The 23,244-nt window shown below is 51.2% G+C and overlaps 1 protein-coding gene across 1 annotated transcript in view; it reads right to left on the minus strand.

Annotated features, from left to right (window-relative positions):
• Window positions 1–1,525: 1,525 nt before the first annotated feature.
• The window catches only part of LOC123393945 (integral membrane protein GPR137B-like), a 36,445-nt gene continuing 14,726 nt past the window's right edge, over window positions 1,526–23,244 (minus strand). The window contains 5 exon segments of the mRNA XM_045087310.1: window positions 1,526–1,662; window positions 1,665–1,691; window positions 1,694–1,842; window positions 8,124–8,184; window positions 12,687–12,698. Of these exon segments, the coding sequence (XP_044943245.1) occupies window positions 1,526–1,662; window positions 1,665–1,691; window positions 1,694–1,842; window positions 8,124–8,184; window positions 12,687–12,698 (386 nt within the window).

Here is a 23,244-nt window from a genome sequence, read left to right on the forward strand (position 1 = left end):
GTGGCAACCAACCCCAGCAAGGTGAGGGAGCGGTCCTGTGGACCTTGGCCCTGGGCAGGGAGCACTTCCTCAAATTTCAGAATCTTCGAGGCTGGAAGCCCTGGTCTCACTCCAGACTTGGAATTACATGGAAATTGGTGATTTGTATCCCCATTTATGAAGCTGTCAATTTACAGTCCATTAAAGGGCCCTAAGCTAGAAACATATAGTTAATGTGACCAAAAAAAATGAAACAGGATTTTGAAATTTTCATTGAGAAATCATACATCAACAAGATACTATTTTATTTTCCCAGCAGCAGTTTAACAGCATGTTTGCCACAGGGCTGACCTAATAGTTATTTGACAACCAAAATGTAACTCTTCCCATAAAAACCAGAATTCTGTTTTTCTTAAGCTTTGGATAGCCCTCACATGGGAGACAGTACAAACAACAGACAAAACTTGTGTCAAAATCAAGTCTGAAATCTGTCAAAACTCATACATGAAAAAACTACTCCTGCCATACTCAAGTCTCAAGGGATCTCGCCAGAGGTCAGCCTGATCACGGATGCCTTGTGAAGGCTTGGGGTTTCTGAGGTCAGATTTTAGTCTACTGGTCACTACTAAAGGCACAATATCATGGGTCACAGAGCTCCCCATGGTTTTCAGACATAAGATTATTTATAGCCAGGTGGCAAAGAAGGCAGACATGGGAGTCGGCCAGACAGTGGGGTCTGCTGGACAGCGGGAGTCCCCCAGACAGGGGGTCAGCCAGACAGGGGGTCCACCAGAGGATATGGTTAGAAGCAGAGGAATTAGAGAAATCATTCAATCATTGCACAAGTGCAAAAACCAAGGCCCCTTCCCCAACCTCCATTCTTCCCTGGGCTTCCCAACCAAGCAAGACTCAGGGTGAGGCCGATCGGGGGCCCAGAAGTAGGTCAGCTCTTCCCTAGAACTCTGGGGAAAGGAAGAGCAAACGGGCATTCTAGGGTGCACAGCACACAGCAAACCAAGCCAGCCTCTCCTGCCGGCTGCCTCTCTCTCTGACTGAGAGCATGGTGCAGGGGCCGGCCTGAACTCCAGGGGGCAGTGTCCTCCCTGGAGTGTCCACGGTCTTCTGGGCGCATCAGTCAGTCCTGAGGGGAGCCTCCATCCACATCTGCAGAGCCTGCGGCCAGACCGTGAATCGGAAGCCTGGCTCTCTGTCTCTGGGCTGTGTAGGGCAATGCCAGGTACTGACCTCCAGGGCCTGGTCTCCCAGAGATCTCGGAGGACACCATGAACTTACACAGGCCGAATGCAGATCTCAAAATGCCTGAAACACAGGGCACACTAGGCGAGTGTTTCTACTAGTCTCATCGGCACAAGCAATCAGCGAGTCCTTTAAAATGTTGGTTAAACACTGTGTCTACGCACAGACCGCCTCCCTGCCAGTAATTCCTTACACTCCCACACATCAAAGCAACTCTTCTCACGTATGAAGTTCAAGGAACGACACCCCTCCGGGTTTGGGCAGCAGGGTGCGGCCAACCATTTGCAGGTCAGGTGTGGAAAGTGTCTGCTGAGTTCTGTCTGTGACTGGGAGACTGTTTTTGGAGTCGGCTTAACGAAGGGATCTTGACCACATGTCCACCTACCTTTGACTCCAAGTAAATGTTGGCCAAGGATATCTTCGAGATTTGTAGAGACAGACGGAGAGGGAGACAGACACAGCACGAAGAGCGTGTCATTGATGGCCACGCGCACCAAGACGATGACCTTCCTCTCCCAGCCGCCTGTCTTCACCAGCACCGCACAGGTCAGATTCACCAACAGGAAAATGAGACTGATGAAGAGCGAGGCCAGGTAGAGGGGCAGCCTGGGGAGAACAGAGAGCGCAGTCAGCCCCACGCCCTGCCTGCTGGCTGCGTTTCTGGATCGACCGGCAAGGAAAGCGGGGCCCGTTCCATTAACGGCTGGAAGCGGACACACCAGCGCGGACACGCAGAGCACAGGTTTGCGGAGCAGCTGCTCTCACGTGCAGATCACAAACCAGCTACAGACAGTGCCCTCAGGAAGCTGCCCGAGCCCTGCTTTTCCTGCCGCTGGGAGGTGGTCAGATCTGCCGCAGCCCCTGCCCAGGGCTGAACAGACACCAGCTGGCTGGGTCCCTGGCCGTTTGTGACCCACAGATTCCCGGAGCTGCCCGCTTCCTTGTGACCGGCGCAAGGCCAATGGACTTCTCGGACGGACTGAAACCCAAGGCCCCAGCCTCCAACTGCTTCAGGACGGCCCGTGGTGTCTACCTCCTTCGGTAAACAAGCCAACAAGGAACAGACGTGCAGGGCTCAAAATCAGACTGGGTCTACGTTGACTACGTCTGTAAATCCAGAAAAAGAAATCTCTCAACTAAAAGCGGTTTTGAGGGGCGCGTGGGAAGCTCAGTCGTTAAGTGTCTCCCTTCAGCTCAGGTCATGATTCCGGGGTCCTGGGATCAAGTCCTGCATCAGGCTCCCTGCCTGGTGGGAAACCTGCTTCTCCTCTCCCACTCCCCCTGCTTTTGCTGCCTTTCTTGCTGTGTCTCTATCAAATAAATAAATAAAATCATTTAAAAAAAAAAAAAACGGTTTTGAAGCTAGAGTATCCTCTAAAGATGTAACAGACCGGGACGCAAAAACCTGGATGACAGGGCGCCTGGCTGGCTCAGTCATTAGGCATCTGCCTTTGGCTCAGGTCATGGTCCCAGAGTCTTGAGATTGAGTCCCATGTCGGGATCCCTGCTCAGTGGGGAACCTGCTTCTTCTTCTCCCTCTGTCTCTCCCCACTACTCGTGCTCCCTCTCTCTCTCCTGCTCTTTCTCTCCTGTAATAAAATCCTAAAAAAAAAAGACTCCTGAATGATAGTCCCAGCTCCAGACACTGTCACTGATAGGACCTAAGGCAGGGGGGAGGGGGCATAGGAGAGAGAGAAGTGTAAGGAAAGTGTGAAGAAGCCGGGCAGAACTCGATGCCAACCGTGTGCTGCCCATGACAGCTAGCACCGTCGACGTCCCCAGCTCCCTGCCGTGCCTTTCCATCTTGGATTTTCACACAATGGCAACCCAGGCTCCCCCCCACACTCCTTCTTTGCCCTCCCCCTCCCCTCAACTGCCCAGTGTGACCCAGAGACACAGGGAGCCAAGACATCAGGCCAGTCTCTCCTGCCAACTGTGGGCTGCGTTTCCTCATCTACAAAAGAGAGATGAGGTCTCCCAGCCCGCCTCAAAGGGCCACCATGAGAATCCACTGGGTTCTGTGCCTTCTTACCGTGTCAGTCCTCTGTCCTCACCCCACGGGGCCTCACGGCCTCACCCCAGCTTCCCCTTCGGTCAGCAGCAGCTCCTAGAAAGTCTTCACATCACCCCATCACCCTCACCTCCCAGGTCATCCCCTGCAGACCCCACACTCTCCCAGGTCCCCCGGACCTACTCCCAAACCAAAAGGGGTCAGCTCTTGGTCGCCGTCTCTCCCTGCCTTCCCAGAGCCCCGCTGTCAATCACTCCACGACCCTATGCCTGCCCCCCATTCCGCTGTCTGACCTGCCCCTGCACAGCCCCGGTTCCTCTTCCTCCTCCAAAGTGACGACTCTCATGCTCTCTCCTCCACCCTGGGAAACGCACTTACTCCTGCATCCTCAGATATGGCCTCGGGTGCCCAGGTTCCTATTGCTCCTCTAAAGCCACCGCCCTGTCCTACATCCAGACTCACATTCCAAACAGCCCGCCATGGGAGCCCTGTCCCCTCAGACCATGTCCAAGCCTAACTCCCTAAGTTCCTGTTCCAGGACTCCTCTCGGCTTTCCTATTTCTCTGAAAGGCACCACAGTTTCTTTGTAGTTCTAAACGATAAAGATTATACTCCAGATTTTTTTATTAATTTATTTATTTTCAGCATACCAGTGTATTTATTATTTTTTCACCACCCCAGTTTGACCAGCTGTCAAGTTCAACAGATCCTTTATTCCTGCTCCCCTCGTTGTGGGCCCCCTTTCCCATCATCACCGACTGCATGGCCTCGTGCTTCTGTCTAAAACCAACGTGACAGTGTCCAGACTGACCCCCCCACCCTCGACTCCACTCCAGCACCCTCCAGTCCCCTATACTTCCAATCAGTCTCCAGAGCCAGGTCAACCGATGGGCGCCCCCCATCCTAATCAGCCGGCCTGTGTGCTGGCCAGAAGCCCATCCAGGAGGTGTCCCCATCTCCCGTCTTTACACAAGCAGAGCTTTCTGCTTAAAACCTTCCTGCCCTTCCCTTTCTAACCTACCCTACTCCGTGAGCCTCTAGGACCACCTGCTAAACAGAATCCTATCCATCCAGTATTTTTTTTTTTTTTGAGAGGATGAGGGAGTGCTCATGCACACAGGCAGGGGGAAGGTCAAAGAGAGAGGGAGAAGCAGGTTCCCTTCCTAGCACGGAGTCTGATGACGACATGGAGCTGGATCCCAGGACCCGGGGATCATGACCTGAGCTGAACTGCCTGGTTTTGTCTCAAAGAAATCAGCTGTGTTGTGAGGCTTAAGACAACATGGGCAAAGTACTTATAATCCAACATTAAGGTCAACGTCAGAGAGAAAAATCGTAAATGTGGCAAAACAACTCTGTTCTGGGAAAGGTAGATGAAAACCTACAACGGAAAACATTACTGTGTCTCCTCAGAGTTGGATGGGGTTTCTGTAGGGCAGGGCGGGGGCAGGGGCTGCACTAGATTTGGTTTCTTTCTTTCCACATGTCTCTATTCACAAACTTCCAATACTTTTCTATTTTCTGTTTTTTTTTTTTTTCTAATGAGCTTATATAACTTTCATAATGAAAAAAAAAATCTTGCAAAACTGAACTCTTCCCTTGGGGCCTGCAGCTCTGGAAGAGAGATCGGGAGGTGTGGAGAGAGCGTGGGGCAGGGGTGGCACAGAACAAATCCTATGGCAAGGGGGCATTTCCACGGCAACAGTGTTTGACCACCTGCCCCAGAATGACTACTTCTCAGCTCAAACATAGGGTCAGGATAAACAGCCTATAATGAGAAAAAAGACCAAAGGAAAAGGAAATCAGTGGGACTGGGCATCTGGGAGGATGACTCTGTTTGTGAGCCCAGAAGGATCAGCTTCACACGGGTCTGCAAGTGCAGACAGTTGCTGAGGCCACTGGCCGCAGGGCCTGGGGACCCCGGTGCCTGGCCACCACGGTGCCTGGCCTGTGGGCTGCCCATGAGCTCCATGCGCAAGAACTCTGCTCCCTCCGACGGTGAGGGGAGAGTGTCAATGGCTTGTAAAGCGTGGTTTAAATTTCTCTTCTGAGATCTGAGATTCCTTCCAGAATGGGAAAAGCAAAGCCTGGTTCGTTGTGTTTTTTACTCAAAGGTGGAGGGAAAACAATTAAAAACACCAAAAATGGGGGGCACCTGAGTGGCTCAGTGGGTTAAAGCCTCTGCTTTCAGCTCAGGTTATGATCCCAGGGTCCTGGGATCAAGCCCCACGTCGGACTCTCTGCTCAGCAAGGAGCCTGCTTTCCTTCCTCTCTCTCTGCCTGCCTCTCTGCCTACCTGTGACCTCTGTCAAATAAATTTTTAAAAAAACAAAAAAAAGAAAAAAAAAACGCCGAAAATCGAAGTGTTCTGAGCCCCCACTGTGCGGTATTCATGCCTCCTAAGCCAAAGACTGACAAGTAGAGCCTGAGAAAGAGAAAAACTGAATCACATGGGCACCAACTCCAGCAAAGCTGAGTGTGCGGGTGTGTCAGGGAGAGAGGGGACTTGAGGGGAAATGAAGTGGTTCTTGGTGGGGCTGAGTATAAACCATCTTCAGAGACACGGAGCGGCTACCGGAGCAGCTCGGGGGAGAAGCTGCCACCACTTCTAGAGTGATGGCTTGTGCTTCTTTCCAAGTGAGCTGTAGTTCAGTCAGGGAAGCCAGCTTGTTCAAAAGCCAACATACCAAAGCACCTTGAGGATAAATCATGTCCTGAAATATCTGCAGCAGCATCTAGATTAAGAGAAGTGGGGAATCGGGGCAGCTGGGGGGCTCAGTCGCTGGACATCTGCCTTCCCCTCAGGTCTTGATCCCAGGGTCCTAGGATCGAGTTCCCTGCTCTGCGGGGAGCCTGCTTCCCCCTCTTCCACCCCCAGTGCCTGTGTTCCCTCTCTTGCTGTCTCTCAAAAAATAAATAAAATATTAAAAAGAAAAAGAAGTGGGGGATCAAACAGAGAAGATGGAAGATGGGCATAAACACGAATAACTCTGAGCATTTCTTTATTATGACATAGGAGTCAAGAGGCTCCTCCCACTGGACTCTCACCCTCCTGGCTTTAAGAAACTCTTTGGTCTTCTCCAGCCTGAACATCTCACCCAGCTGAATTTCTCCTGGTGTTCTCTCTCCATCTCCGCAAACCCCCTCCCACTGAAAACAGCCCATCCTGGTGTCTGCACTTCGGTTCCAGGATCAAGAACTGCACCCCACACACACACACTCCTTCACATCTAATGGACCCTACTGCCCAAGGCTCAGAGGCTGAAAACTTCTGAACCAGCCTTCCTTTCTGACCAGTGCTTTCATATTTCACTTCTATGAGAAACCGCATTACCTCAGCTTCAACCAACCACTTCCAAGGTAAGGCCAGCTCCACGATCCAATCAGAATCTCTTCCTCCTTCCCAGTCTTCACCCATTCTTGGCTCCCCAGTCCCCAGGTTGATCCATATTTCTAGTCAAGAGGCTGGAGGGTTAGATTATGGGTGTGGAGGAAAGGCCAGCTATTTTCTTACCAGAGAAGGGAAGAGATTATGTACTTGGAATTGCCCCTTTAAAGGGTTCTCCTTCAGACCAACATATTTTTTTTAAGATTTTATTTATTTATTTGACAGAGAGAAATTACAAGTACACTGAGAGGCAGGCAGAGAGAGAGAGAAGGAAGCAGGCTCCCTGCTGAGCAGAGAGCCTGATGCGGGACTCGATCCCAGGACCCTGAGATCACGACCCGAGCCGAAGGCAGCGGCTTAACCCACTGAGCCACCCAGGCGCCCCAGACCAACATATTTTCATGGTGGACCGTCAAGTCCCAGCTGAGTAGTCTAGTAGAAACATGCACCAAACTACCCAAAAAGTAGTGAACAAAGACTTCAAGTTTAGGTGAGAAAAACAAACATGGCGCCCTGAGTCTCATGACTTCTCTCTTGGTGCCAGTACTGTCGTATTACTTTCTGAATTTCAGTTTCTTTGGATATAAAATGGAGATCAAAATATACATTTTCATGATCTTAGAAGTTCTCATCATAAGAAACAACAAATTTTGTAACCATGTTCGGTAATAGATGTTAACTAGACTTACTGAAGTGGTCATTTTGCAATAGGCCAATATCAAATCATCCTGTGGGATACTGGAAACTAATATAATGTTGTATGTCAATTATATCTCGAGAAAAATACACTTTCAGAATTTTAAATAAAAAGTGTTCATAAATTTAAAATTACATATTTAAATAAAATACAATATGCACACATTTTTACATATTTTTAAAGCCGCAAAATAATTAAATTTTCATTTTGATTCAAGAAGGTAAGTGGCCGAAATTGCTTTCCTAGAAATGTCTGCTCATGGCATTGGAGCTCGCCTGGGCAGGGACATCAGAACGCCACACACCTGCCCCATGTCTTCTGAATGCCTTGCATCCTTTCCCCTTTGACCAAGTCTGACCATTCTTTAAGCCACCGGATTCTTTGCTCTTGGGGGTGTTGGGGTCACAGACCTCTAAAAATTTGGGGAAACCTACAAACCTTCTCTATAGGAAAAACAAGCCTATCCACCCCTTCATGTAAACTTGCCACATAATTTAAGGCACTCCCTTCCAGGTTACGAGCCCACCCTTTCAGCCCAGCACTGACTGACTTTCCACGAAACTCTTGTGGCTCTCACAGTACACAGCAGACCAGGCCAGAGAATGCCCAATACCCCAAACATCACCTGCTTCATCGGATTCTGGGAGTTTCAGCATTGTTCAGGATACCTGCACAGGGTGTTGGCTCCTCAAGGACACAAGCTACATTTCTGCCTCAGGCTGCCTAACCAAGACCTAAATAGTCGAAAATATATTTTCCAAATGAGGATGGAAATCCCCCCAGGTACTTACCGGTATTTGAGTAATTCTGGAGAATATTTTGACTTGGCTTTGAAAATCACCTGCATCAGAGCTGGGACACAGTATACTGTCACCGACAACCTAGCACCATCCCTCGCAAGTCCTCTTTCCCTTTACACCAGCTGCCAGGGCCTGGTTCTGAAACTGAGACGTCGGCTTTGTGAGACTGTTTGTTAAGCTAAAGACTCTTCAAGCTCTCCACACAATTCCAAAAGTAAAGATATTTATTAAGTGCCTGCCTTCAGCATCCTGACTGAGGCCCGCATCGGGCTCTGCACTCAATGGGAAGGCTCCTTCTCCCTCTCCCATTCACCCTGTTTGCTGTTCTTTCTCTCCCTCTCTCCATCAAATAAATAAAATATATATTTTTTTAAATAATGGAAAGGGTGGGGCGCCTGGGTGACTCAGTGGGTTAGGCCTATGCCTTCAGCTCAGGTCATGATCTCAGGGTCCTGGGACTGAGCCCCGCTTTGGGCTCCCTGCTCAGTGAAGAGCCTGCTTCCTCCTCTCTCTCTCTGCCTGCCTCTCTGCCTACTTGTGATCTCTGTCTGTCAAGTAAATAAATAAAATCTTAAAAGAAAAAAAAATTGTTAATAATGGAAAGGGTTAAAAAGGGGGGGGGGAGTAAAGGTATTACTGGTCTACCACAGCCAAGTACTTCTCTTAATAAGATTCACACCTGTACTTCCCCTAAAGATCAACAGTCCACCCTCACCCTTCCTTAGAATTTTCACTGGCATCAAATCTGTGTTGTTTGAACGTAAGCGTCCGCCCACACGGGTCTCAAGTTCGGCAGCCTACTTTCAAAGTCTCTGGGCTATCGAAGCATCAAATGACCATTATTTACAGGAGAAAACATCATGTGTCAGAATCTCTCCACATCTTTCGTGTGCTGCCCCATCGCCGATTATGTCCACACAGGGCACAGCGGCCAGCCTGGCAGAGCCTCTGAGGAGGCAGAGGAGAGGGAAGGTAGGTGGCAGCTCCCACTCCAGCTCCAGCTGTGACGTGGCCTCTATGGCCACAGCACATGCACGTGGGGGCTTCTGAGGCAAGGGCAGGTGGCTCCCAGGGGTGTTGGGGGGCTGGCCAGGGGACTGAGATGGGGTAATGTGCTCATGGCTGTGCTCTCCCCAGATCCCTGGTGTCCATGGGGTGGGGGCAACCCTGAAAGAAGGGCGAAGCCCCTGCTGTGGATCGTATCGGGACCCATGTCCCCTGCTGCCCAGCAAGGCCTCTGCACTGAGTTCCCAGACCTGCTCCCAGCCTGGCCTGGCCCTGGCCCCTCTTGGACCCACCCCTCCCCACCAACCTAACACACGCTCTCCCACTTCTCAGCTCTCTTTGCATTCGGGGCTTCTCCCATATTTTGCTCAGTGCCTGAAAATAGCTAAGGGACTGACACATTGCCCGAGCTGGATGGAGGGAAGGACAAGGGAGAACAGGGTGGGCAGCGTGAGAGCGGGGGAAGGGAGGAGAGAACAGGCAGCTCTGGGACCTCTGAGGCCACACAGGAGTTAAATATCATTGCCCCCCTGCCTCAGGAAGACTCAGTGAGAAATATGTGTGCAAGAGGGATATCTGAAGTAACCCCAGGAGATTCTTTGGTGGATCCCAAGTATGTGGCTAAGCGTGCTGACGCGAGGTCATAGGGAGCCTCCATGGGGACTGTTTGGGTCAGTTCCCAGAATACATCTGCAACAGGAGAAGCCATTTCCCTTGGGGGCCTTCTAAAAGGCATTCCCCTGAGGACCCTCAGTAGGTAATTCTGACTTATATGTGCACAAGAGCCACTGTGGAAAACAGTATGGAGAGCCTTCAAAACATTTAAGAAGAAAGATCATATAATCTGGTAATTCCACTACCGGATATTTACCGAAAGATAACGAAAACACTCATTTGAAAAGATATCTGCGCCCCTATGTTCACTGCAGCATTATTTCCAACAGCCGAGATATGGAAGCAACCTAAGAATCCCCTGACAGATGACTGGATAAAGAAGACAGGGTATGTATACACAATGGAATATTACTTGGTCTTAAAAAAGAATGAAATTTGCCATTTGCAACAACATGGATGGACGTATGGGGTATTATGCTAAGTGAGATAAGTCAGAGAAAGACAAGGACTGTATGATTTCACATCGATGGGGCATCTGAAAAAAACAAAAACAAACAAGCAGACTCTGCAATGCAGCAAAACTGGTGGTGGCCAGAGGAGAGGTGGGTGGGGGGATGGGTAAAATAGGTGATGGGGTTTAATATGTACAAGCTTTCAATTATAAAATAAATAACTCACAGAGATGAAAAGTATAGCACAGCGAAGATGGTCGCTATTGCAATGACGTGGGACAGTGACAGATGGTGACCACACTCATGGTGAGCACGGAGTAATGCACAGACTTGCCCAATCACTATGTTGTACACCTGAAACTATTATAACACTGCGTATCAATTATACTTCAATTAAAGGGGAAAAAGGAATCACCTGGGGAACTTGCTAAAGATGCAAATCCCACAGCCCCACCTGGGGAGGAGTCTGGGGAGGGGCCCCGGAACCTCCATGTCACTAAATTCCCCAGCCCAAGTGATTCTGACTCAGCTAGTCCAAGGACCACCTCTTGAGTAGCTTCGCAACCATTCACTTACAACACGCGGAAAAAGGCGATCGCAGTAACCGGATGACACGGAGAGTCAGGGCACAGTGCAGAGATCAGGGGATGCTGGGGGTCCACGGACAGCCCCCCAGCCAGACCTCCCTCTGATGTCCAGTCACACACTGCCACGAGAGACTCTCAGGAACAGACTCCATATCTGGGGAGCAGGACACGCAGATACTCCCACAGACTTTACAGGAAACAAATCTACCCATCCCCCTGCCCCCACTTAAACCACACTTTCCAAGCTTCATAGGTAAGCATTCTGAACCTACAAATGATTTTGCTTCTGACATGACTTCTGTATCTGTCCCACACTGTTTTTTGAAAGAAGTAGGAAGTAGGAGTTGACATTACAAATAAATTGAAATGTCTGGTAATTAGACAAATATGTGGCAAAGGACACTGCCCTTACTGTAAAGGGGTCCTTAGTCCAGCTTCACCTGACAATCTCCCCTGGGATTTTAGGCAAGTCCCATCACCTTTGGTGTTTCTCTGTAGCCTGTCAGGAGAAATGTTACAAAACAACCTCTCTTAGGAACAGATTAATGCGGGACTCCAAAGATGCTACAAAATATGACCGTTTCACGCAACACAGAACAATGGTTTTGGAAAAATTATCCTTAAATAGTACTTGGGGACCTTGCTTTTAATAATTCTTTATTATTTAAAAATGCTAGTAGTTTTTAACTAAGAATTCACAGATATTGGGCATCTAAGTTGGTTAAGCATCTGCTTTAGCTCAGGTCATGATCCTGAGGTCCTGGGATCCAGCCTCACATTGGGCTCTCGACTTGGAGGGAGCCTGCCCCTCCCTCTCCTCTGCCTGCTGCTCCTCCTGCTTGTGCTCTCTCTCTCATTCTTTGTAAAATAAATAAATAAAATCTTAAAAAAAAAAAGAATTCACAGACATCGAAGCACAGAGAAAACACTACAGTATTTTTTTTAAAAGTGCCTGACCTTGTCAATATGCAAATATTTTTAATACTGTGCCACACTTAGTGGGCTTGGTTGGTGGTGGGTAACTTCAGCCCGAGTGACTCACCCGCCAGACCTATGCCGGTGCTCCCAGGCACGGCCCAAGCACACTCCACAGGACAGCATCCCCCAGACAGGGGACAACGAGGGGGTCACAACCAACTCAGCTCTGTGCAAAGCGCTAGCAGGACTGAGAGAAAACTGTGACAGTCCTGCCTTCAACAGGCCTACAGCTAGAAAGGAAAGACCTAGAGTTGACGAGCCGGGACACAGACCAGAAGGCTGCAGCCTCTGCTGGTCTGAGCTTAGGCAGCGAACAGGTGGGCACCACCTCGTGGGGGGCACCTTGGCCTCCTCCACGCCCAGCCCCCACAGCCCCATCCGCACATGTTCCGCTGGGAGTGGACTGCACAGAGCCAGGTGCGGGAGGCCGGCGTCCAAGGCCAGCCCGGACCCGGAACACCCTTCCTGGAACACAGGGAAGGACAGGGTTTCCAGCTGTGATGGTCAAATACGCGGTCTAGCATGTAAGCCTTGTCGGCAATCACGCGCTCTGCCCCAACGCCTCCCCTTACACACACTTACTCTGAACCAGGGCTTCTCAGGGTGTTCCTACAGAATTGAGAACTAATAAATGCTCCTAGAAATTAAGCGTCAAATGATCAAATAAATTTAGAAACTGCTAGGCTACATGGTTTTCCCACAGGGAAATTCCCAGTCTTTAAATGACTGCTGCAAACCATCGAGAAAACATGTAGCACGCAGCAGTTTTCCGAACTTACTTGGCCATTTACAGTCTTCTGAGTGTTCTGAGGAACAGAGTTTGGGAAACACTGCCCTAGCCACCAAGCATGGACAGACACTGCCCATGCCACTGTTCACCAGAGCCTTAGTAAAAGTCACAGTGATTGTAACACCACAAAGAAGGGTAACTTTAAAACAATACTCAGACACCCCTCCATTATGCAGGGCCACCAGCCATGCAGCCCCCAGAGCTCGAGGGGTCTATGGGTGAGGCGTTCCACCCTGAGGGGGCCCGGAGCCTCACCCACAGAGTTCAAACTCATCCCTGCTTGGAGAGGGAAAGTCGTCGCCAGGGAAAGACACAACCTGATCTTGAGGAAATCATCTGATGCTCTCAAAACTAACAGCCAAAGTGACAATCACATCAAAAGACAAGCCTGACCAGGATTTGTAAAACTCAATCCACAGCCAATCATCCGTGACACATCTAGGTCTTAATGCAGCTGGGTGTACTCAAGCTGAGAAAATCCTCCTTTATTCTTCAAGTTAATTCTTAATGTTAAGGTCCTTCAAGTTGCACTTAAATTCCTGGCATTTTTTAACTGCAATGTATGTATACACACAGGCACACACAACCCCACACACGTACAAATACATATGCACATTTTTACAACACAGTGTCTGCCTCCGTTACTTAAGGTGTATAAATATCCAGATCGAGTCTCCAGGAAAATAAATCCAAACTCTCCTACTCACCCCCACCCCAATCTGTGCTTCAAGAGACGTCACTGAATGTTGATTCGTGCCCAGAACTGGAGCTAAATGCGCTGGGTAAGTGCTGGTCTCTGGCCTGCCGGGGGTCCCTTATCTCACTGCCCATCTCCTACGGTCTGCACTGGCTCCCACTGACGCTGACTGCAGCAGGGCCTGGGCTGGGAGGAGGCAGCTCCTGAGGGAGAGGCAGATGAAGATAAATCACCCGTCCCTACTTTATGGCGCTCCTGACAGCACGGGTTCTGCCTGTTTGATACAAAACCAGACCCATAAAATCGGAGAGGACGAAGAGAGACCGTGAGAGAAGCTGAGGAACATTTTTTTTAAGATTATTTATTTATTTATTTGACAGACAGAGATCACAAGTAGGCAAGGGAGGCAGGTGGCAGAGAGAGAAGATGAGGCAGGCTCCCTGCTGAGCAGAGAGCCGGACACAAGGCTCGATCCCAGGATCCTGGGATCATGACCTGAGCCGAAGGCAGCGGCTTAACCGACTGAGCTACCCAGGTGCCCCAGCTGAGGAACATTTGAGGCTGGATGAAAACTCGTGCCATTCTTGGGTTCAGACTGACGGGGCGCAGACCAGGTTGGCAACGTGGTGCGCGGAATCTGGACTCGAGAACTAAAGATAAGAAAGAGCTGGTCTCTGACCTCAAGAAACTCACAAGCAGACACACACACACCAGAGGTGGGAGGAGGGCAGAGAGGTGTGAGGTGATCTGAGGAGGTGGGGGGAGATGTGGACAGGTGTGAGGGGGTGTGGAAAGGTGTGGGGAGGTGCAAGGAGGCATGAAGTGGTGCAGGGAGCTGCAGGGAGAGGTGAGGAGGTGTGAGGTGGTGTGAGGGGATTTCTGGAAGTGTGAGGTGTGAGGGGTAGGGGGAGGTGTGAGAAGACACGAGATAGTGTGGAGAGGTATGCAGAGGCATGAGGAGGTGTGACAGGATGTGGGAAGGCACGAGAAGTGTGAGGGGGTATGAGGAGATATGAGGTGGGAGGTATGAGGGGGCAGATGAGGTGTGATGAGGCATGAGGGTAAGAGAGAGTGTGGGGAGGTGAGAGATGGGAGGTGTGAGGGGGCATGAGAGGGTGTGAGGAGACATGATATGGCACGAGGAGGCATGAGGCAGGGAGGTGTGAGGAGAGGAGGCTGCTGGGCAAGGGGCACTTCAGCACCCTGGGGAGGGCAGCGTCACAGCCATAGGGCTAGGCTGTGAGGCAGCGGCCAAGGCTGGGAAGGCCCGTTGGGCCTGGGCAGCGGGACGCAAGAGGATGGAATGGGGGTGACCCAGTCAGCAATCAGGGTGCAGGGGTGAGGATGAGATGTAAAGGGCCTCTGTGGGCTGAGCAGGAAGGGGAGACAGAGGCAAATCAAAGACAGAAGGTAAGTGAGGAATGGTCCAGTCAGGGGTCAGGGAGACACAGAGAGTGACCACTCAGGCTACAGCGTTTCTTTCGGGGCTGATGCAAATCTTCCAAAATCGGCAGCGGGAAGGCTGTGCAAGGCTGAGACTACAGCGTCCCTGAAAAGGGGCACCGCCTTGAAGGGGGGGTGTCCCCACAAACACGCAGGAGCAACAGGGAATGAGCAGGGGAGCAGGGATGGAGGGGCCTGGGCGGGGCCAGGCCCAGCAGGGGGGGAAGGGGAGCACTGCGGGGGGGGTGCTCTGGGGGAATGAAAGAGGGAGGCCCCGCACAGGGGCTGGGACCATGGTTTTAGGATGGGGAGACCCAGACAATGAGAAGGGCTCTGGGTGTCAGACTGAGGGAGGGAGCAGCCGGACAGCAGAGAGCGGTTGATGGTTGATGGTGCCCCAGAGGGAGGCAGACGGCAAGAAACTGAGGGGGCCCAAGAGCGGTCGCAGAGACGGCCGGTGGCCCTGGGGGACTGTGCGGTCTGGCTGGAACCCTGATGTGCAGGGACAGTCCGAGGTGCTTCCTGGGGAAAGAGAAAGGTGAACAAAGGGACCAGGTCTTTCCCTGCTGTCCCGTTGATGTGTACAGAGTTGGGGAGATCGGGGAGAACAGCGGGGTTTTCCAGAGCGGTCGCCGCCGTGAGGTCTGGAGCGCAGGGCAGGGTAGGAGCGGTGGCCACTTCCCTCAGAAACTGCCACTGCCTCTCAGAAAGACAGCATTTCCCCTCGCAGATGCCCATGGTCTCAGCATCACTTCCACTGCAATATAAAGTCCAGCCCAAAACTGTACCACAGGAAGAAAGCTGGGTAACTTCCCAAGAGGTCATCCAGGACTGCGGACACCACCATGAGCCATCCTGGCCCCTCGGGTTCTGATTTAAGACCAGGTTCCAGGGAGGCAAGAGGGGAAGCTGGAAGCCCCGGCAGACCCCTGAGGCTGCAGCAGAATGTGAGCAACCCCTGGTCCACCTGCGGGCCTGCCTTGGGGGCCGTCGGTAACCCCAGGTCTCTTGCACCACCTTTCAGTGGATGCCAGAGGGCCCAGTGGATGACGTCCTCGCTGGGACAGAAGCAAAGAGTCTCTCGAGCAGCTGCTGACCTTGTCCCCTCCCCTCATAAATCACAATGCCCGACCCTCTCAGCAACTGTTTTCCTCTCTGAACTCCCACTTGCCTGCTTTTCCTCCCACTCACTCACACTGGCATTTGCTGCCTCACCATCATTTTTCCCAATGTCATGCTGGCTGCTTCTGGCAGAACATCCCATGCTCTTCTTTGTGGGTATGACAGTGTCCCTTGTGCATTCAGCGAAATTAAACAAAAGTAACCGCTGTCCCCAGAGGCGGTGTCTGCGTCTGAATGGAGCCCTTACTTCCAGACTCGCACTTGGTTCAGAGGCTCTGTACGCAGTCGTCCTGCTCCACACACCGCCCCGCCTGACCCAGGTCCCTGCGTCTGCCCTTCGGGGCCACTGCTCCCTGGAAATGAACAGGCTGAACAGACACTCCCCACCTGTCCCAGCCCGAGCAGGCTCCAGGCTGCACACACCTGACCTGCTGTGCCGGGGGCCGGCCACGGGCTGAGGCCCCGGGGAGACCCTCCCAGCAGCCAAGCAGGCCGAAGTCAAAAGAAACCAGTATGTCTCTCCACACACTCTCTTTAAATGTGTATACACAAATTCACTTGAAAATGTTATAATTTTGGGCCAGCTGGGTGGCTCAGTCCTTAAGCATCTGCCTTCAGCTCAGGTCAGGATCCCAGGGTCCTGGGATCAAGCCCCGCATCAGACTCCCTGCTCAGTCAGAAGCCTGCTTCCCCCTCTCCCACTCTCCCTGCTTGTGTTCCATCTCTCGATGTCTCTCTCTATCAAATAAATAAAAGTTTTAAAAAAGAAAAACAGGAAAATGTTACAAATTTATGGTAGGTTTAAGCTTCATTATAAAGTATGTCACATATACCCGAAGAAACTACCTAACTTGGGGACTCCTGGGAGGCTCAGTTGGTGAAGCGTCTGCCTTCAGTTCAGGTCATGATCCTGGGGTCCCAGGATGGAGTCCCGTACCGGGATCCCTGCTCCGCGGGGACTCTGCTTCTCCCTCTGCCTACCACTTCCCCTGTTTGTGCTCTCTCTGACAAATTAAAAAAAAAAATTTCACAAAAAAAGAAACTATTTAGCTCACACTCATGTACCCATTGCACAGTTCAACCTGCAACACAATCATCTTTGCTCCAGCTCAGTTTTATTTTTAATAAATAAAAAAGATATCACTGATGCCCCAGACATCTCTCCCCAGTTCTAATCCCTCCCTCCTCTGCAGAGGTAATCACTTTCCGAATCCAGCCTTACCGTTCCCAGGAAGGCTTACGCTTCTACTGTGCGTGCATGCATTCACAAATAACTCACAGTATACCAATATACTACATATACAAAATACAGAGTACCACCCTGGGTGGTTTTTCACTTCATCTGAACAACATTAACACTCTCCACACCCTTCTGCAACTTGTTTGTTTGCCCATCCTGACTGGTTCACAACGTCTTAATGTTAGAATACACATTCTCACTAAGGCCCAGTGTCCCCTGTCCACAGGCTGCAGCTGTGTGTCCTTCTCTGGCACAGAGACATGTAAATATGGTTCAGAGTGTGGACTTGAGCTGGCTCACCTGGACCTGAATCCTGGCTCCAAGAGTTGGCAGCTGTGTGACTTTGGAAAAGTTATGTAACCTCTCTGTGCCTCAAGTACCCCATCTGTCAAATGAAAGTAACCACAGTACCCACCTCGCAGGTTTCTGAGAGGATCAGGTGAACTAACACACATCCAGCACTGAGACAAATGCCGGGCACCTCGCAGACACTTAGGGCTCAGGTGTTTGCTAGCCCTGCTGCTGTTACTAGTCCTTGTACATGTTCTCAAACCATGACTCTAAATGCACAACTACTAAACTGTGACCACAGAGGCCTTCTTGACCATAAAAGGAACTTTCAAACTCTGAAAGGTTAGGAACCAAGACACATTCGCTGTTCATGCTTATGGACCCTCCGTGCTGCCCAATTCCTGATACGTCAGGGAAATTATGCAAGCTTGAGACGCTGGTCTGCCCAGGTGAGAGTCGGCTGTCAGTTGCTTCCCTCTGAACTTCCCTGTGCTGAGCGCCCTTACTCACCAGAGCAGGGCTGCAGGACAACAACAGTCTCTGAGACCAGAAGGGGGCACTTCTCCCCTTCTGCAGGAATCCGAGGACATGCATAAGTTCTAGGGGGATGGCCATCTATGAAAGTGAGGGTGAGCCTGGTGTCTTCATGGGTGCAGAGACGGGCCATGCATTTAAAGCCATGGAAATCCATGGAGGAAAAAGGGCATAGAATTCTGTGTGTCGAAAGCCAGAAGCCTGAAGACAGGTGGGCTCTGTCTGGGTCCTGGGCGGGCCCCATGTGAGGGGCCTCCAGGGAGGTGACTGGGCTCCAGGGTCAGGTCATCACCATTTCAACTCCTGCCTTTGAACTTGGCCAGCTCACAGCCAGAGGAGCGAGTCCGGCTCACTTCCCGGCCTCATGCTGCCCCGAAGAACACAGACAGAGTCCCCAGAAATGAAGTGAGCTGCTTTTGCAGCTGTGATCTCAGGAAGAACCGTGACCCTGCCTCGCCTCTGAACTCGCCTGCAAGTGGTGCTAGCTGTCTCCCGGCTTCCTGACCGCTCTGCTGTCCTGTCCCGTCAGGATGACCCGACACCCGAAATGCCGCACAGCGGGGCAAGGAGCAGGACTGGCCTTGCGCCTGGACTGCCCCGACTCTCAGTGCTCACTCGGGGAGCAGAGGGAAAGGTCTCACAGGAAAGCGGCACCTTCACTTGCTTCCTCCCATCCTCTCCTGTTTCCAGTTTCCACCTGTTCCGCCAAGTTCTGCTCCCACCTCCACACCCCAAGTGGCTCAGGACAGCCTCCCTGTCCTCATCAACAGAACTGGGTTCCATCGGACAGTGCCCACACCACCCAGACCTCCCATTAGGCTTTAGGCCGGCAGGCAGCCCAGGAGGGGCAGTGGAAGCCCGGAGAGCGCCCCTGGCAGTCTGCCAGCAGCATACCAAGCCTGGCCCTCAGTCCCCGCTTACCCTCGCCGGCAGACACCTGAGTGGCCTCAGGGATGTGGCTAGCCAGACAACCTGCTTGGTTCAGCCCTGATGACTTCTCTTTGCCTTTCTGGGCCTTGGTGTTCCTCTGTGAGACAAAAGGGTTGGTCCCAAAACCCATTCAGGTGCCTTCTACCTTGAAAACTCTAGTGTGGGGAGCCATTCAGCAGATGCAAGGAGTCACGTAGACGGCAGTGCCTGTAGATTGAGGAATTAAGAATGATTGGTTTAGGGGGATGTGGGTGCGCTCGTGGCTGACGCATGAGCAGCACCAGGAGCCAAGAGAGAAACGCATGATCACCGCTAGAGAACAATAGAGTCCTGTATGGTTACATAAGAGTGCCACGAGGACGCTGCGTGCGCGGCATTGTGATTGGGCGAGAGAGGGGGGGGGCGTTGAGCGCGCGTGCATTAATATCGCTGTGTGCTTGTTTTGCGGCCGCCATTATTAAAAAGAAGCTTGCCACTCACCTCGTCTGCGGGTCGTTCTTGCAGGCCGAGAACGACAACTGGTGCCGAAACCCGGGAACCCTACCTTTAGATGCAGAACGAGGATCGAGGTAAGAGCAACGATAAGGTAAAGAGTGCACCAATAACTGTCTGTTGACAGGGAAGTTCCCCGTAAACGATCGGACGTTAGGTTGCTTGTGACGCTCTACGGGGACGATAAGGCAAGTTTCCTCGGAATGGGGAACGATCTTGCTCACTTGGAGGACTCCTTAAAAGATGTCCTCAAGACGAACGGTACCCCCTTAAAGGCAAAAACAGCGAGGGCCTTTTTGAAAGAAGTAGAAGAGATTGCCCCCTGGTTTATAGAAGAAGGGCTCCTAAATGTGCCACAATGGGAAAACCTGGGTGAGGACTTAAAACGCTGCCCCTCTACATCCCCGGGGACTCTAGCTGTGTGGTCCTTGGTGAAGGTATGTTTGCAATCCCCCCGAGGGCCCTTGCAGCGAGCTGTACAACAGGGGGGCAAAGTCCTTGAGCAAATGAGGGAAGAGTCCCGTAAGGGCTCCTCCCGAGATTCTGAATCCAAAAGCGAAAGCTCAGAAGGGATGTCCGAACGCGAGTTACAGGAGATAGGAAAGATAAAGGCAAGTAACAAAAAAAGGGAATCTCCCGGTCTCCAGACAGACTTGGAGACCGTGAGGCAGCAACTTGAGGAAAAGAAGGCGGAATTGCAAAAGGCATTAGGAGAATTAAGAGTGCAGGGAGAAGTAATGGCGCAGCTGAAAGCAGGGGCGGAAGCCGCAGTTGTGGCGCAGTCGAAATTAAAAACGGAAGTTACACCGCTTCCGCATTCTAGCCCCATGGCGCCACCCCATGAGTGGCCCCCGCCTTATAGGCCCAGCTGCGCCAAGACATGCTATTGTTCGGGCTGTACCGCGGAAAATTGGAGAGAGGTCCTTGGCCCGGGAAAAGGCTTTTTTCCAGTGTTAGAAGATCAGAATCAGCAGAGGTACCACCAGCCACTAGATTTCAAGTTGGTAAAGCAGCTTAAGGAGGCAGTCAGCGCCTATGGACCCCAGGCAGCTTTCACTGTCTCCCTTGTGGAGTTGCTGGGAACACTTTACCTCACTCCTGAGGATTGGGCTAACTTGACCAGAGCGGTATTAAGTGGAGGACAATATCTAGAATGGAAAATCCAAAATCAGGACAATTGTCAGGACACAGCTCGGAGAAATGCAGCCTCAGGTAACCCACAATGGAGTTTGGAAATGCTGACGGGCACGGGGCCATACCTTGGGGCCCATGTGCAGAGTACATACCCCCCTGCGGTGTATCAACAGGTAGCCACAGCAGCCCTCAAGGCTTGGAAGACTTTGAGAGGGGCAGGAGACTTGCAAGGCCAATTATCCAAAGTATTGCAAGGGCCTAACGAGCCCTATGCTGATTTTGTGGACAGGTTGATACAGACCGCAGGTAGAATGTTCGGGGATGTTGATACAGCAATGCCACTTATCAAGCAGTTATCCTATGAGAATGCCAATAAATGGTGTAGAGAGGCTATCAGACCCTATCAGATCAAAGGACTTATCAGCCTACATTAAAGTCTGTAGAGATATAACGGGGCCTATAATTCAAGGACAGGTTATGGCAGCGGCTTTCGCACAAGCCATGTACGGCCAGGAAGGAGTCCGCCCCAAAGGATGCTTTCAATGTGGCCAGGAAGGACACATTAAGAGGAATTGCCCGCAGCGTGGAACCCAGACTGGAAAAGCGCACCCAAAAGTACCGCCAGGAGGCTTAAAGCCTCAGCGTTGCCCGCGATGTAGGAAGGGAAATCACTGGGCACATGAGTGTCGCTCCATGGAGGACACTGAGGGGAACCCGTTGCCTCCTAACAAATGGGGGAATTCAAAAAACGGGAAGCAGGGCCCCACCCCCCGGGGCCCGAATCAAATGTACGGGGTGGCAATGTCCCTGCCTACCAAGCCGCGATGGGTTTTCCCACCCTCCGATCAGGGGAGTCAATCCACGCAAGGCCCAGGAGAGCCACAACAGGTTCCGCTGGACTTGACGTCTGTGCCACCACCCGAATGGTCCTAACGCCTGAAATGGGAGTGCAGGCCGTGCCATCTGACCTGCATGGAGGGCCTCCAAAAGGAACGGTGGGGCTCCTCCTTGGTAGGAGCTCCTCCACTATGCGGGGACTTCAGGTCCACCCGGGAGTCATTGATCCCGATTTCGAAGGGGAGGTTAAAATTCTGATTTCATCTCCGAGGGGTATTAACATTATAAATCCAGGGGATAGGGTCGCACAGCTCTTAATTTTGCCCAGCGATCACGAAAAATATCCATCCACAGGCCAGGCGAGGAAAGGTGGCCTAGGATCCACAGGATCTTCCCTCGCATGCCTTACCATGGGCATGAAAGAGAGGCCCATGCTTAAATTAAGGATCAGAGGAAGACCATTCTGGGGGCTCCTAGATACAGGAGCAGACAAAAGTATTATAAATCATCTAGATTGGCCAAAAGCCTGGGCCCTGGTTAAGGCTAATCAAACCCTCCGAGGATTAGGGGTAGCTACCAGCCCAGATATTAGTGCCGCATCCTTAGATTGGGAAGATGAGGAGGGACATAAAGGCATTTTCCAACCGTATGTTTGTGCCACCCCGTTTCTCTCTGTGGGGACGCGATGTGCTGGAGCAGATGGATATTAGACTTACTACTGAAAAACTGTATAGTGGGGCCTCCCAAGCCATAATGAGGAACATGGGATATAAGCCTGGCCAGGGCCTTGGAGCCAAGGGCCAGGGAGATCCTGATCCCCCTTCCATGGGAGGTCAGGGTTTTTCCCAGCGGCCACTGAGGCAATTCGAATAACTTGGAAACAACAGGAGCCGCGCTGGGTGCCTCAGTGGCCTTTAACAAAAGACAAGCTACGAGCGGCAAGAGAATTAGTCCAAGAGCAACTCAAAGCAGGACACATTCAAGAATCCACGTCCCCGTGGAATACTCCCATATTTGTGATAAAAAAGAAATCAGGCACATGGCGATTGTTACATGACCTGCGACAAATTAATGGTCAAATGCAGGTCATGGGACCCCTTCAGTTGGGGCACCCAGTCATGACAGCGTTACCCAAAAATTGGCCCTCTATCATAATAGATATCAAAGACTGTTTCTTCTCCATTCCTTTACACCCTGTGGATATGGAGTGCTTTGCCTTTACTCTGCCATCCATTAATCATGCTGAGCCAGATCTAAGATATGAATGGAGAGTACTCCCTCAGGGGATGGCTAATAGCCCCACCTTATGTCAGTTGTATGTGAGTCGAGCATTGGAACCTTTTCGAAAAGCATTTCCAAACCTACTTTGTTATCACTATATGGATGACATCCTGATCTGTGGGCCAAATGAGAGGTCTCTGCCCTCGGCTCTAACCTTCCTACAGAAGCAATTGGCAGAGTGGGGACTAACTATATCCCCTGAAAAGATCCAAGCAGGAAACCTCCAGAAATACCTTGGTATGCAGCTCTCTAACGCAACAGTAAAACCTCAATTGGTCCAGATCCGTAGGGATCACCTGCATACATTGAATGACTTCCAGAAACTTCTAGGAGACATTAATTGGATCCGACCATATATAAAAATCACTACAGCAGAATTGAAACCCTCATTTGATATCCTGCCTGGAGATTCTAAATTAGACTCCCCAAGAACTCTTACCCCAGCTGCCATTAAATCATTACAGTTGGTTGAAAGCAGACTAGCCTTAACTGCAGCAGATAGATGTGACCCGGAAAAGCCTATATATGCCGTAGTTATCCCATCCCCTGGATCACCCACAGGAGCAATATGGCAGGGAGGACCCCTGTTATGGATTTACCTGCCCCATAATCTTAGCCGTGTCATCACCCCGTATGCTACAGCTGTAGCTATGATAGCAAGCAAAATATTCAATGCTAGCATAC

The sequence above is a fragment of the Mustela putorius genome, unplaced genomic scaffold, assembly GCF_011764305.1.
Source record: "Mustela putorius furo isolate JIRA1106 unplaced genomic scaffold, ASM1176430v1.1 tig00001093_pilon_pilon_pilon, whole genome shotgun sequence".
NCBI lineage: Eukaryota > Metazoa > Chordata > Mammalia > Carnivora > Mustelidae > Mustela > Mustela putorius.